The following is a 13,083-nucleotide window of genomic DNA, read 5'->3' as shown; positions in this document are numbered from 1 at the left end:
TCTCAGGACCGGAGTTCAAACCCTGGGACCCACATGGTAGAAGCGAGAACTGGCTTCCTCAGATTGTCCTTTGGCCTCCATATGCACACCCCTTCACAAACATATCATTTGTGCACAAACACAAAATGAGAATTAAATGTAACAAAAGTTTAAACAGAAAGCTGGGCATGGTGGAGCACACTTTTAATCCCAGCACTTGGAAGGCAGAGGCAGGTTGATCTCTGAGTTTAAGCCCAGCCTTGTCTACAGAGATATGCCAGGAAAGCCAGGCCTACACAAAAGAAACCTTGTCTCAAATAAACAGAAAGGACAAACAGTTTGTTAATCTGAAAGCAAGACCTCTGCAGCCAGCAATAATGGACAGATAGAAAAGGACAGCAACCCATGGGCCAAGTTCTACCACTGTCCACTGCTGGTTCTGGGGGAGTTTCTAGGTTGTGATGTGGGGAAGTCAATCCCAAAAGCCCCAGCAACTTTGCTGAGTTGTAGTAAAATCTGTAGGGTGAAATCTCAGGGTGCAGAGGGAGGGCTACAGAGAAAAGCAGTGCTAGAGATCTCAAGAGGCCTCAGGAAAGAATACTGATTTATGTACATGTGGGAGAAAAGAGCCCTAGAAAATGCATAGGTGTGACAATTCTCATAGCTCATACCGGGGTGTGAGTGGCTTATGTTCCAAAACGCCAGGATATAAAGACCTACAAGTTTAAAAAGGTTTTATTTTTTAATTTTAGTGTATGGGTGTTTTGCCTACACCTACACTTGAGTCTTCAGTACTGAGGTGAGAAAGGGGATCAGATCCCTTGGAACTGGAGGTATAGGTGGGTGTGAGCTGCTGTGTGGGTGTTAGAAATTGAATCCAGGTCTTCTGGAAAAGCAGCTGGTGCTCTTAACTGAGCCACCTCTCCAGCTCTGCTTTGATGCTTGTGAAAGCGAGCTTTACAGCTAACATCTAGGTCTGAGTGTGATCACCACAGACATCTTGAGCATGGGAAACGTTTTCATAAGACAAGATGGCCCAGGAACAATGGGTCAAAAGGAATCTAAGTGCAAAGCTCCTGGGGTTAGACCTGATACTCTGGGATCAGTAAGAGCCTGTTGTAGCTGGAGTGCAGTGCTGGCAGGAGAGAAACAAAGAGTAGGCACTGGAGCTGGGATCAGAGACTTAAGGAGCTGAGACTGTGTGCGAAGTGTTCTTAACTACTGAGCCACCTCTCCAGCCCCAAATCCAAGGGATCTTGACAAATGTACTCACAGGCATTGTCTCAGTAATGGGGACAAATTATTCTTATATTACAAACTGCTCTGACCTAGAAAAGGTTGAAGGAAAGCCCTAGCAGGTCAACCTCACTGTGCAGTAACTTATCTGTGTGTGGTAGCAAAGCTGAGAGGTCCTATAGAGTCCTACAGAGTCGTAGGACTCTACAGAATCTACAGAGTCCAACAGAATCCTAGAGTCCTACAGAGCCCTAATATAGTGGGTACTCTAAGCTCAAATACAACCCAGCCAGGGAGAAGATAGCCAGCAGACAGCTCCCCATACCCCACACAAGATGGTAAGGTTAGAAGAAAAAGATGTTAAAACATCCATTAGATATCCTTGATAAAAGAAGGTAGAAGAAAATATGAACACAATGAAGGAGGAAACAAGGTACAGAAAATGTCTAGACAACCTGTAGAAGTGAAAAATATCATACATGAAAAACATCTAAAATGAAATCAATAGCTGATTAGAGATTACAGAAGACCAGTGAAATTCTTCATACTCAAAATAGGCACCCGACAATAGAAAGTAACCACAGAAACATCTAGAATGAAACACATGGAAAAGCACCGAAAGAAGTCACAGACCTTGTGAGGTAAATCAGAATGCAGAGTTTGGTGACACACAGAATACACTAGACTCCAAGCCAAGCTGTAAATGAGAATAATTACAATCAAATGAATCTGGGGGAAAATCCCCAAATGTTTTACTAATTAGATTAACACTACAAACCCAGTCACCAGAATCTCAACAAATCCTATGCAAATGAAATATGAAGAAAGCCACATCTAAGTACAATATAATCAAACTGCTGAAAGCCAGCAGTGGGAGGAGGACCAGGAGGACAGATATGACTGATGAACAATGCTAATAACAACTGCAAACTACTAGTCTAACACAAGATGCCGTTCTGGAGCCAGAACCCAACATGCGCACTACGTACTAACGTCCCTGGTTATGGAAAAGCGCTTGATATCTGATACTTCAGTGGGATTCCTTGAACTTTCTGGTGATGAAAGAAGTTTACGACGGGTGCGTGGAAAATATATTTATAGTATGTGTCCAAATACTGGTGAATGTAGCCCAGTTTAAGCCAAAGTGGCTTTGTAGAGCAACAGCTTTCCACACCTCTTTCTCACAAAGAAAACAGGCCTAACGCATCAGTTTAACTTTCAGGAGTCAAGGCTTCCAAGTCAAAACAGTTACACTAGTCTGGCTTAGCTATAGCAATTAACACTTGGCCATGTAAGAACTCTACATAAATTTCAGTTGAAATCTGAATGTAAATCAGGAATGACCTCCATTTACACAGAAGAAACTAGGCCACAGGCCATAACTTGTTCAGTCATGTAACTACAGTAAATCAGGATTTAACTAAAGAAATCTGACACCAAAGATCTGCTCTGTGATTTTTTTAGTGATTTTTATTGAGCTATACATTTTTCTCTGCTCGCCTCCCTGCCTCTCCCCTCCCCTTCAACCCTCTTCCAAGGTCCTCATGCTCCCAATTTACTCAGGAGATCTTGTCTTTTTCTACTTCCCATGTAGATCAGATCTATGTATGTCGCTCTTAGTGTCCTCATTGTTGTCTAAGTTCTCTGGGATTGTGGTTTGTAGGCTGGCTTTCTTTGCTTTATGTTTAAAAACCACTTATAAGTGAGTACATGTGATAATTGTCTTTCTGTATCTGGGTTACCTCACTCAAAATGATGTTTTCTAGCTCCATCCATCTGCCTGCAAATTTCAAGATGTCATTTTTTTTCTGATGTGTAGTACTCTGTTGTGTAAATGTACCACATTTTCCTTAGCTATTCTTCACTCAAGGGGCATTTAGGCTGTTTCCAGGTTCTGGCTATGACAAACAATAATGCTATGAACATAGTTGAGCACATGTCCTTGTGGCACGATTAAGCATCTTTGGATATATACCCAAAAGTGGTATTACTAGGTCTTGAGGAAGGTTGTTTCCTAATTTTCTGAGAAATCGCCACACTGACATCCAAAGGGGTTGTACCAGCTTGCATTCCCACCAGCAATGCAGGAGTGTTCCCTTTCCCCCACAACCTCTCCAGCATAACTTATCAGTGTTTTTGATCTTGTCCATTCTTACAGGTGTAAGATGGAATCTCAGAGTTGTTTTGATTTGCATTTCTCTGATGACTAAGGATATTGAACATTTCCTTAAGTGTATTTCAGCCATTTGAGACTCCCCTGTTGAGAGTTCTCTGTTTAGGCCTGTACCCCATTTTTTTTATTGGATTATGTGTTCTTTTGCTGACCAATTTCTTGAGTTCTTTGTATAATTTGGAGATCAGACCTCTGTCTGATGTGGGATTGGTGAAGATCTTTTCCCATTCTGTAGGCTGTTGGTTTGTCTTGTTGACCGTGCCCTTTGCTTTAGTGAAGCTTCTCAGTTTCAGGAGGGCCCATTTATTAATTGTTTCTCTCAGTGTCTGTGTTACTGGGGTTATATTTAGGAAGTGGTCTCCTGTGCTCAAGTGTACTCACTTTCTCTTCTATGAGGTTAGTTTGACTGGCTTTATGTTGAGGTCTTTTATCCATTTGGACTTAAGTTTTGTGCATGGTGATAGATATGGATTTATTTTCATTCTTCTACATGTTGATATCCAGTTATGCTAGAACCATTTGTTGAATATATTTTCTTTTTCCCATTTGATATGTTTTGTTTCTTTGTCAAAAATCAGGTGTTCAAAGGTGTGTAGATTAATATCTGGGTCATTGATTTGATTCTACTGGTCCTCCTGTCTGTTTTTATGCCAATAACAGGCTATTTTCAGTACTGTAGCTCTGTAGTAGAGTTTGAAGTAAGGGATTGAGATGCCTCCAGAAGTTCTTTTATTGTACAGGACTGTTTTGGCTATCCTGGATTTTTGCCTTTCTATATGAAGTTGAGTACTGTTCTTTCGAGGTCTGTGAAGAATTTTGCTGGACTTTTGCTGGGCATTACATTGAATCTGTAGATTGCTTTTGGTAGGACTGCCATATTTACTATGTTAATTCTACCTAGTCAAGAGTATGGGAGATCTTTCCATTTTCTGGTGTCTTCTTCAATTTCTTTCTTCAAAGACTTAAAGTTGTTGTCATACAAGTTTTGTTTGGTTATAGTTACTCTGAGATATTTTATGCTATTTGTGGCTATTGTGAAAAGTGATGTTTCTCTGATTTCTTTCTCAGCCCATTCATCATCGGTGTACAGGAGGGCTACTGTTTTTTTTTTTTTTTAGTTAATCTTGTATCAATCAAACAAAGGCTTTGTTTTCCAAATCATAAACAAACTTATACTGGATATTAAAGTGTACATTTTGGGGGGCAGGATAGCTTAGTTGGTAAAATGCCTGCCTGAGTGCAAACACAAGGATTTGAGTTCGGATCCCTGCAACCACATACAAAGTGGAACATAGTAGTATATGCCTGTAATCCCAGCACTGGGGAGGAAGAGACAGGGAGATCCCTGGGTCTTACTGCCTAGCTAGTCTAGCCGGGAAGTACTGTATAAGTGAGAAACCTTGTCTCAAAAAGTAAGGAACAGTAATGTGTGGCTGCTAGGACAATGGGTCCTCTCTCTTCTGGGAGTGCGACCACTGGGAGGTTGACCATGCTCCAGTGGAGGGCCTTCACCCATGTGCTTAGGGGAGGCACTAATAGGATCTGAAGTTGGGAAAAGGACATGCTGAGGGTATCTGGAAGGCGTTGGAATGTAGAGAAGATGAATATGACCAAAATACAGTGTATATAATATATGAAATTCTCAAAGAATAAAATTATTAGGTAAAAATTAGGTGTTATGGAGTATTCCTTTAAACTGTGTGAATTTATGTCACTGTGATTGACTGGCCAATAGCTGAAAAGAATGTTAGGCAGGAAAATGAGACTAGGAAGAGTGCTGGGAGGAAGGAGGGCAGAGTCTAGAGTTGCCAGTCAGATGCAGAAGGAGCAGGAGATGGACATACTGCCATGCAGCAGAGTGTAAATAAGGAATATGGGTTAACTTAAAATGTAAGAGTTAGTAACAAGCCTGAGCTATTGGTCGAGCATTTATAATTTATATTAAGTCTCTGAGCCAGTTATTTGGGAAGTGGTGAGACAGAAACTCCTGCCTAAAAATAGGTATTGAGCAATTCAGGAAGATAACATGGGTGGCCGCCCTATCACACATACATACACACACACACACATACACACACACACACACACAGAGACCACACATACACACAGACCACACATACACACACTCCACATACAGGTTTTACTGAAGAAGTATGAAGGAAAACCAGGTTGACGCTGGGCCTAGCCGAAAGAATAATGGATTTTGTCAATAAATGTGAAGTGAAAGTTGGCCACTTTTAATAGGTAAGACACAATGCTGGGACTCATCTAACAACTCCCATCCTGATACTGAGACCTGTTTCAGTTCTGCTGTCAGTGCACGGAAGTCACTGAGCAGCACATTCCATGGATAGAGCTCAGAAACCTCAGGCTTTAGCAGAGTTCATCTAGTTCTCTGTCCTGTGTAACGTGCCAGGGGCGAGTCTGTATCAACATATGAAGTAATGATCCATGAAACAGCAAAGGGAGAAGTGGAATTCAAATTTCTACTTGCACAGCAGGAAGAATGACATCAAGCAAATAAGAGCTTGCTTACAAGTATTCAGAAGTGATGTCTGCAATTCTGCTGCAATTTACATTTCTCTGGGATTCTCAGGTATCTCTGGGATAAAGAAGTAACAGTAAAATGTAATTTCCAAAGGTTGGCCTTTGGTCACTTAACAGCTAATCTGAATATAGAAGAATAACAATGATAAAGATATCTCAATGCAGCTTAAGACTTTAGGATAATGTAGTTCATTCTTCTTGGCAATCTGAGAGAAATGGAAAGTAGTACATAAAAGAGAAATCTGCTGCTGCCATTGTATTGTTTCTTCTGTTTGTCCAAAGTTCTCTGATATAGTCAATACCAGCTTTTACCTATCTTAAATTTCACTTGTCTCCTAATGTTGCCATATTAGAAACATCTATACGTGTTTTTCATCCCAAGAGATCATTCATTTATCAGTGATTTAACTTTTTTTCTGTGTGTACAATTTCCTTTAAAGATGCAATACTAAAAGAGTAGAAGTGGGGGCCAGAGCAATGGCTCAGGGGTTAAGAGCGCTGGTTGCTCTTCCAGAGGACTGGGTTTGATAGCCAGCACCCACGAAGTGGGTCACCCCATCAGCAACTTCAGTTCTAGGGGGAATCTGATGCCCTCTTCTGATTTCTATGGGCATGATTCAGAGACATACCTGCAGGCAGAATACTCACTCACACATGAAATGAGTAAATCTAATAAAAATACTTTTCAAAGTAGAAATGTAGGTTACATATACTAATTACATTCTGTCCCCTCTTCTGCCTTTTTAGGAATGTACCATGACAAAAAAAGCCAGCACTGTCCGACTCTACCTTTTATCAGTGTTGTTGCTTTTCCTTGATGACAGGCTTAAACTCTATCCTGCTCATGGAAAGATAAAGGTCTTAGATCTGATTTCCCACCCCAGGCTTTTAGCACTACTTCCAACCTCTTCTGCCAGCAATCTCCACCTCAGGATTCCTGCGAAGTCTTCACTCCCTCCCCTTAATAACTATCACTTTCAGAGGATGCCTTGGCCAACACATCCAGTCTTTTCTTGTTCTCTACAAAAAGGGATCAGCTGTAGGGTTCCAGATATAAAGGACCTCAGCCAAACACAAAACACAGGCATTGACAGAGAAATAAAAGATCCAGGAAATCAACTCTGGAAGAGGAAGGAGCACAAAGAGTCTTTTATAATAAAGCAGGGCATTTAGAAAGAAGAAGCGCTTGGCAGAGGACGAAGATCCATCCTCAACATTTAGATAAAGCACTGGTATCCATGCACGATTACATTCAAGCCATACAGAAACACAGTGAACTCAGTAAATCCAATAAACGATAAAACAAGATTTTTTTAAAAAAAATTAATAGCAAAGACTAATAGAAGTCTTGAATGCGCTGTGATGGGGAGTGCCAGGTCCAACCGCATCCTGCCTTGCTTCATTGACTTACAAAGCACTGGAAACAGACTCAGCCTGGGATGGGTCTATAAATGTGTGCCCATGGCTTCTTTCTAATCTGAACTATTTGTGAAAGGTGACTGGGGAAAACTCTTCAGCACTTTCTCAGAAATAGGCATATTAATATTAATAATATTACTATTATAGGTGGTCTCTAAACCCCTTCCAATCCTGTTTTGGAAATAGAAACTGAAAAGAAAAAGTGCCTGGAACCCCCTTGGAGTCTCACATTCTCTCATGATACCTACTGCGCCACATAAAGGATTACTATTTATACTTGGATAGGTTATGTTTATGCTAAATTAATAAATACATATTTGAGGGAGTCTCCAATTTTTAAAATCCTATTTTGTCAGGAATCTAATGTCCCTTTCATTTTAATATTCCCGAAGATAGCAGACTAATTTCTAAAGTACTTGACAGTGTAAATGGCTGAGAACTCTAGCACCGTGACTAGAGCCAGAGGGGTGAGGGACCTGTGGCTCGCAGCTGTTTCTGGAAACCACACAGTCACATAAAAAAATGTGGCCAATTAAGCAATTTGCTCAGTGAATAAAAATTATACACTCTCCAGTTATACTGTACACACATCAATGTCACGAAATAGCAGTTATACTATTTTAAGCTCAAGGAACATCCCAGCTCCAGATGTCTTCCCACCTGCATGTGACTAAATTCTTTGGTCACTTTCTTGCCAATATTCTTTACAAATATTTTGTCACCTCTGATGAGGACAAAGCCAACAAGATACTTGGAGCACACAATTTTGCAGAGGTCACATTATTAATCCTGGTTGGGTGAATGGCTTCTTAAGATCCATGTATAGTTAGTTAGCAGTTACTATCTAGTCCTGTGTGCCCAAGCACCATTCTAACATGTCAGATAATTCTCAAAACAAGTAACTTAGAAGTGACTGTGGGAACAAGGGAGTTCACCTAGCCTTTAGTCAGCGATGACCAGCTTTTATCTACAGTGTCCACATGCAGTTATAAAAACATCTAAAGACATGATAAACTGAAATAAATGTCCTACAGCTAGTCCCCCCCATCTATATAGACGTCCTATCTATAGAAGACAAATGTTCTTTCCTGTTTGATTGACAGATGCCCAAGCGGTTCAAATATTGTCTGTGAATAAAGTTCAGAAGAACCTTTCTTTTGTTGGACAGAGCTAGCTCATTCTCTCTAATGCCAAGAAAAAGTGGGTTAAAATAGACCACAGAAACGTATATGGCCAACAGACAGACATTACTACCATACTAAAGAGGGCCTTGTTTAATTTTTTCTTTTAAAAACCTTTCATTACCACCATTCAGTTTCCCGAGGGTAAATAAGGGAACAAACAACGGCAAAGGCCAAGAGCTGGACAGTATTGTTAAGCTCCATTATTTGAAGAAAGGATGAGGCTAACATACTGGGGATGAACTCTCCAAAGGTGTGAAAATGATTATAACACACAGAAGCTCAGGAAACCATCAGTCAAGTTACACGGACTTTGTGGAAACAACAGGACATGGGAAGACTGCTTTTGTGGCTTCACTCTAGACTGTAAGATGAACACCCACAGGGCTGCATGCTGGAGAGATGATCAGAAAATACTAAAATGAAAATTAAAGAGTTGTTTTTCTATACTAATTACAACAAGTAATTTATAAGCCATAATTGGCCAAATATTAACTGTTTTAGGAAGGAAAACTGGAGAGGCCTAAGTCCGCATGACCTCCAGGTTTTGTCGGTCGTCACCACCACCCAACTGATTAATAACGTAACATGCGATGAGCTCTGAGTTCTCTCCTCCAGCCAGCACTCCCACACCTACCTGAGACAGCACCTTTAGAGCTCTGTGTCCTCTCCTCCAGCCAGCACTCCCACACCTACCTGAGACAGCACCTTTAGTGACGCTTAGGATAAAGTCCAAACTCAGTGCCACTCAGCCGCTCACACGCCTTACGCCTCTGGGGTGGTCAAATCTAAACCCATACTGGACGTCTGAACCCCAGAGGTGTAGCCTACTTCTTCACCTGCTGTGCAGCTTCACGCCTGTGTGTCCTTGGGCCTCAAGCTGGCCCAGAATGGGAGGAAGCCCTTTCCCTAACACCCTCGCTTCCTCTGCTTCCTCCACCTGACTAAAGTCAACCTCTGGACTCAGATGAGACTTTCCAGTCAGTTTCCCTCCTGATTAGAGAGAGGCTTGCAGCACCACTTTCTAGCTGAGTGACCTTGGTCAAGTTCATTAGCTACTTCCTCAAATGCGAAAGTCAACGTCAACTTGCTGTCACAATTGCTTCGTGAACAATAAGGCGCTGAAGCGTGTAAGCAGAATCCAGGCTAAGTTAAGGGTGAGACGGGGCTTCTAGTTTCCAGTTCCCCTTTGGAGGATGCTCTGCATTCTCATCCTTTCTGATCCACTAAGCTCTGTGCTTCTATCTGCAGGGAAGAGCCACGGTGAATGTCTGGATCACTAAAAAGAGATGGGAAGCCTCTGAAAGATAAGTTTTCCTAATAATGTGCACAAGAACACTGTGCTCACAGATTCACTAAGTAAATATGTAAATGAATGAATGAAAGCAAGAGCTCCTTATCCTCAGTGAGCTTATAATCAAGGGGTGACATAACAGAGTCTAGTACCAAATACCTTTATTGTCATCAAGAGTAGCAAGAAATTCTGCTATGCTAATCTTACCTGATTTGGCATGCGCTGAATTTGCCATCTTAGTAACTTGCACTTAATGTATGCATGCTTTGGCATTATCAAAACCGCCAGTGCCATTCAATACCAATAAGTCACTGAATACCTATCATGCTAGGTTTTATGAATACAAAGATAAAGGTGGTGGATTCTGCCCAGAAGTCAGTAAATACATCGAAAGGAAGCTAAGCCATCAATACACATTATTAATATGTCAGAATAAAGTAAAATATATGGAGGGCCTAAAGATCAGGAAGGACATTTGAATTAGGGCACTGAATCACGTACAGTTAATACTTTATGTTACACATTATTGATGGACAACAACCTCTATTATTATATATCATATGTGATCATATTATTAATTATATATTACATGAATATACACTGCATGAAAGGATTGCCTTTCTCCTTACTCTGATTTTAAACCTACCCGTGTTGTCTAAACACTGTTCAGACCTTTACAACAGTCCCATTTAACGGATAAGAAAACAACCGAGGAATGGGTCTTGCAATTTTTCCAGGTTAAGAAGCAGATATAAAAATATATAAACAGGACCTAACAGATACACAAGCATTCCACACGGAAGGCATGGACCCACATCCCAAAGCCATTTCCTGCTGTTCTTTCCTCTTCTGCCAACAAACCCAGGGGAATAACACACCCTTGCTCTCCTTTCCCGCCAGGGGTTTTTTCTTCCCGGGTCTCTGAACTGTTGATTCTCAAGCAGACACTCTCAATCTTCCCACTCACTCCAGGACATGCTGTTTAAATCACGAGCGCTTCAGGAGACATGAGACCGAATCAGATATCCAGGCGGACACTGGTAGGGTCAAGAAACTAAAGCTACCGGATTGGGGATCCGCTCCTGGATCCCCTCCAGAGGATGGCAGCAGCACTGGGCTCACCCAGGAGGCGCCATCCCCGGCGGGATCCTCTCCTCCTGACCCCCCACCCCCTTGGCAGCTTGGGCGCTGCCATCTGCTCTTTTACCCTTCACCTGCCGACGCACCCCGCACAATCTGCATCTTCACACGACCAGAGGGAGGCAGACAACGCGGGTCAACCGAGCCCCTAACCCGGTCCAGGGCGCGCAGTAGCCGGTCCGCCCCTAGCCAGCCACTTACGGTTCCAGTACACCGGGTAGCACTCTCCTTGAATGACGTCCACCTCGTAGAGGCCTCCGCGCACGCACACCGGCTCGATGGTCACCAGCTCCTCCATCTCGGGCTCGGGCCCCGCTGCGCGAGGGCAGAAGCCGCAGGCGCGGTCCTCGTCGTCTTCCTCCCCGGAGCTGGAGGCCGGGCCGCACACCGGGTCTCCATCGCGGCCCTCCGCCCGCGTACGGGCGCCCGTGGTCTGCACTAGGGTCCGGAAGGCGAGCTCGATGCGCAGGGAGTCGTAGCCGATGAAAGGCTTCCAGGTTTTCTTGTCCTCCTTGTAGAACCAGCGAACCTCCTCCGGGCCCAGCTCCGTCACTACCTCGTAGCGGTGCCGGGCTGCGGCGTTGCCGGGCCGGGCGCGCTTTCTGTCCCCGGGGCCCCCTCCGGCCGCCCCGCCGCCCCCCGAGTTCGGGGCGACCAGCGGAGGAGGAGGCGAAGACGAGCTGCCGCCGCCCGCGCTCTCGCCCTCGCTGTAGTAGCGCAGCGACGAGCCCGACTCGGCCGAGCTGAAGTCGTAGTTCTCGTCGCTGAGGCACGAGTCTAGGGCAAGGTGGCTCAGGTCGTCGGTGCCCGGCGCCAGGTGCAGCGGCTCGGCGTGCAGCAGCGCCAGCGGCACCCCGTCTCCTGGCTGGTGCTCGAAGCAGCAGCCGCCGCCGCCGAACGAGCCCGCCGCGTCCGAGCCCAGCTCCCAGGCGCCGCCGCCGCGGCCGTTACGCTCGGGGCTCCGCGGGAGGCCGCGGCCCGGGTAGTTCATGCCGCCGGCGCTTCCGCCACACGCGCATCCGACGCCGCCGCCCTCTCCGCCCGGACTTTATAATCTTTCAAATCCCCGAGCTGGGCAGCAGCTGCGGCCGAGGCGACTCCGCCTCCCCGCAGGGCCCCCGGCCGGCGCAGCGCCGTTCCGAGGCCCGCCCCATTGTTACGCACTCCTGCGTGGGCGGTGCCCAAGCGAGGCCCCGCCCCTGCCGCGCGCACCTCCCCGGAAGGACTGAAGCCGCCGGGTTAGCGCGCTCGGCAGTGTGTCTGCCTGAAGCGAGGGTCGCATGGGGTCACCGCCGTCTCGGCCTCGGTGCCGCTCCTCGCTCCCGACGCCGTGGCTTTCCCCCTAGCTCCCACTCCCCCGGATGCCAACTGGAATGAGGCTTCCTCCCACTCATCTTTTTTTTTTTTTTACACATTCGGGTCATGAGCCCAGAGGCTGATTCAGCTGTATCCCCGGAGGGGCCTTGGAAGTTGCTCGCTCACGTTCTGGGCTTTAGGCCCGCTTTCAGCCTCTGCAGGATCTGCTCGGTCACCTGGCTTGGCCCTTCCCCAACCTGCAGCCTGTGCGTAGGAAGGCGCCCCACCCTAACCCTGCTGCTCACCTGGACAGCACTACTCCCACTTAGGAAACGGAGTCCCAGCCTCCCAGTGCCAGCTCTTGCTTAGGATTGCTTAGCCCCTTGTACTTACAATTCCTGTTCTTTTTATATTGCAGGAGGCCTTGGATGGAAACCAAGTCTCTATGTCTCAGTCTTCCCACAGTCAGTGCACATTCGATGGTCCTGGTTATAGCAATGGCAATGCCAGCCAGGTAGAGGGGTGTGTGTGTGTGTGTGTGTGTGTGTGTGTAAGGTTAGTATGTTTGTGTGTGATAGGTTAGTAGACTGAAAGAAAAAAAAAAAACTGAAGTCGAGGCTCAGCTTTGCCACCCTCAAGCAAGCCACTTACTCTTGATCTGTTTGTCTTATTCGTAGGTATAATCAGGAGATCATTGGAACGGATGGTCTCTGGTAATGCCTAGTGGTGATTCTATGCTCGTTAAGCCTTCGCAGGGTTGGTTTTGTCTTTGTTTTTAGAGCGCCTCTGATTCTGTAACTTACATCCTTAGAGCAGGG

The 13,083-nt window shown here is 45.0% G+C and overlaps 1 protein-coding gene across 4 annotated transcripts in view; it reads right to left on the bottom strand.

Annotated features, from left to right (window-relative positions):
• Positions 1–11,975, bottom strand: part of Ddhd1 (DDHD domain containing 1) — an 82,541-nt gene extending 70,566 nt beyond the window's left edge. For all 4 annotated transcript variants that reach the window (XM_038309886.1, XM_038309887.1, XM_038309888.1 and 1 more), the window contains exon 1: positions 11,171–11,975. In XM_038309886.1, coding sequence (XP_038165814.1) covers positions 11,171–11,960 — 790 coding nt within the window. In that variant the 5' untranslated portion in view covers positions 11,961–11,975. The remainder of the gene's footprint in view (positions 1–11,170) is intronic.
• Positions 11,976–13,083: the final 1,108 nt, after the last annotated feature.

This window comes from Arvicola amphibius, chromosome 13 (assembly GCF_903992535.2).
Source record: "Arvicola amphibius chromosome 13, mArvAmp1.2, whole genome shotgun sequence".
Classification (NCBI taxonomy): Eukaryota; Metazoa; Chordata; class Mammalia; order Rodentia; family Cricetidae; genus Arvicola; species Arvicola amphibius.
Note: the sequence above shows the minus strand (reverse complement) of the source record. Positions and strands in the feature narration are given on the sequence as shown.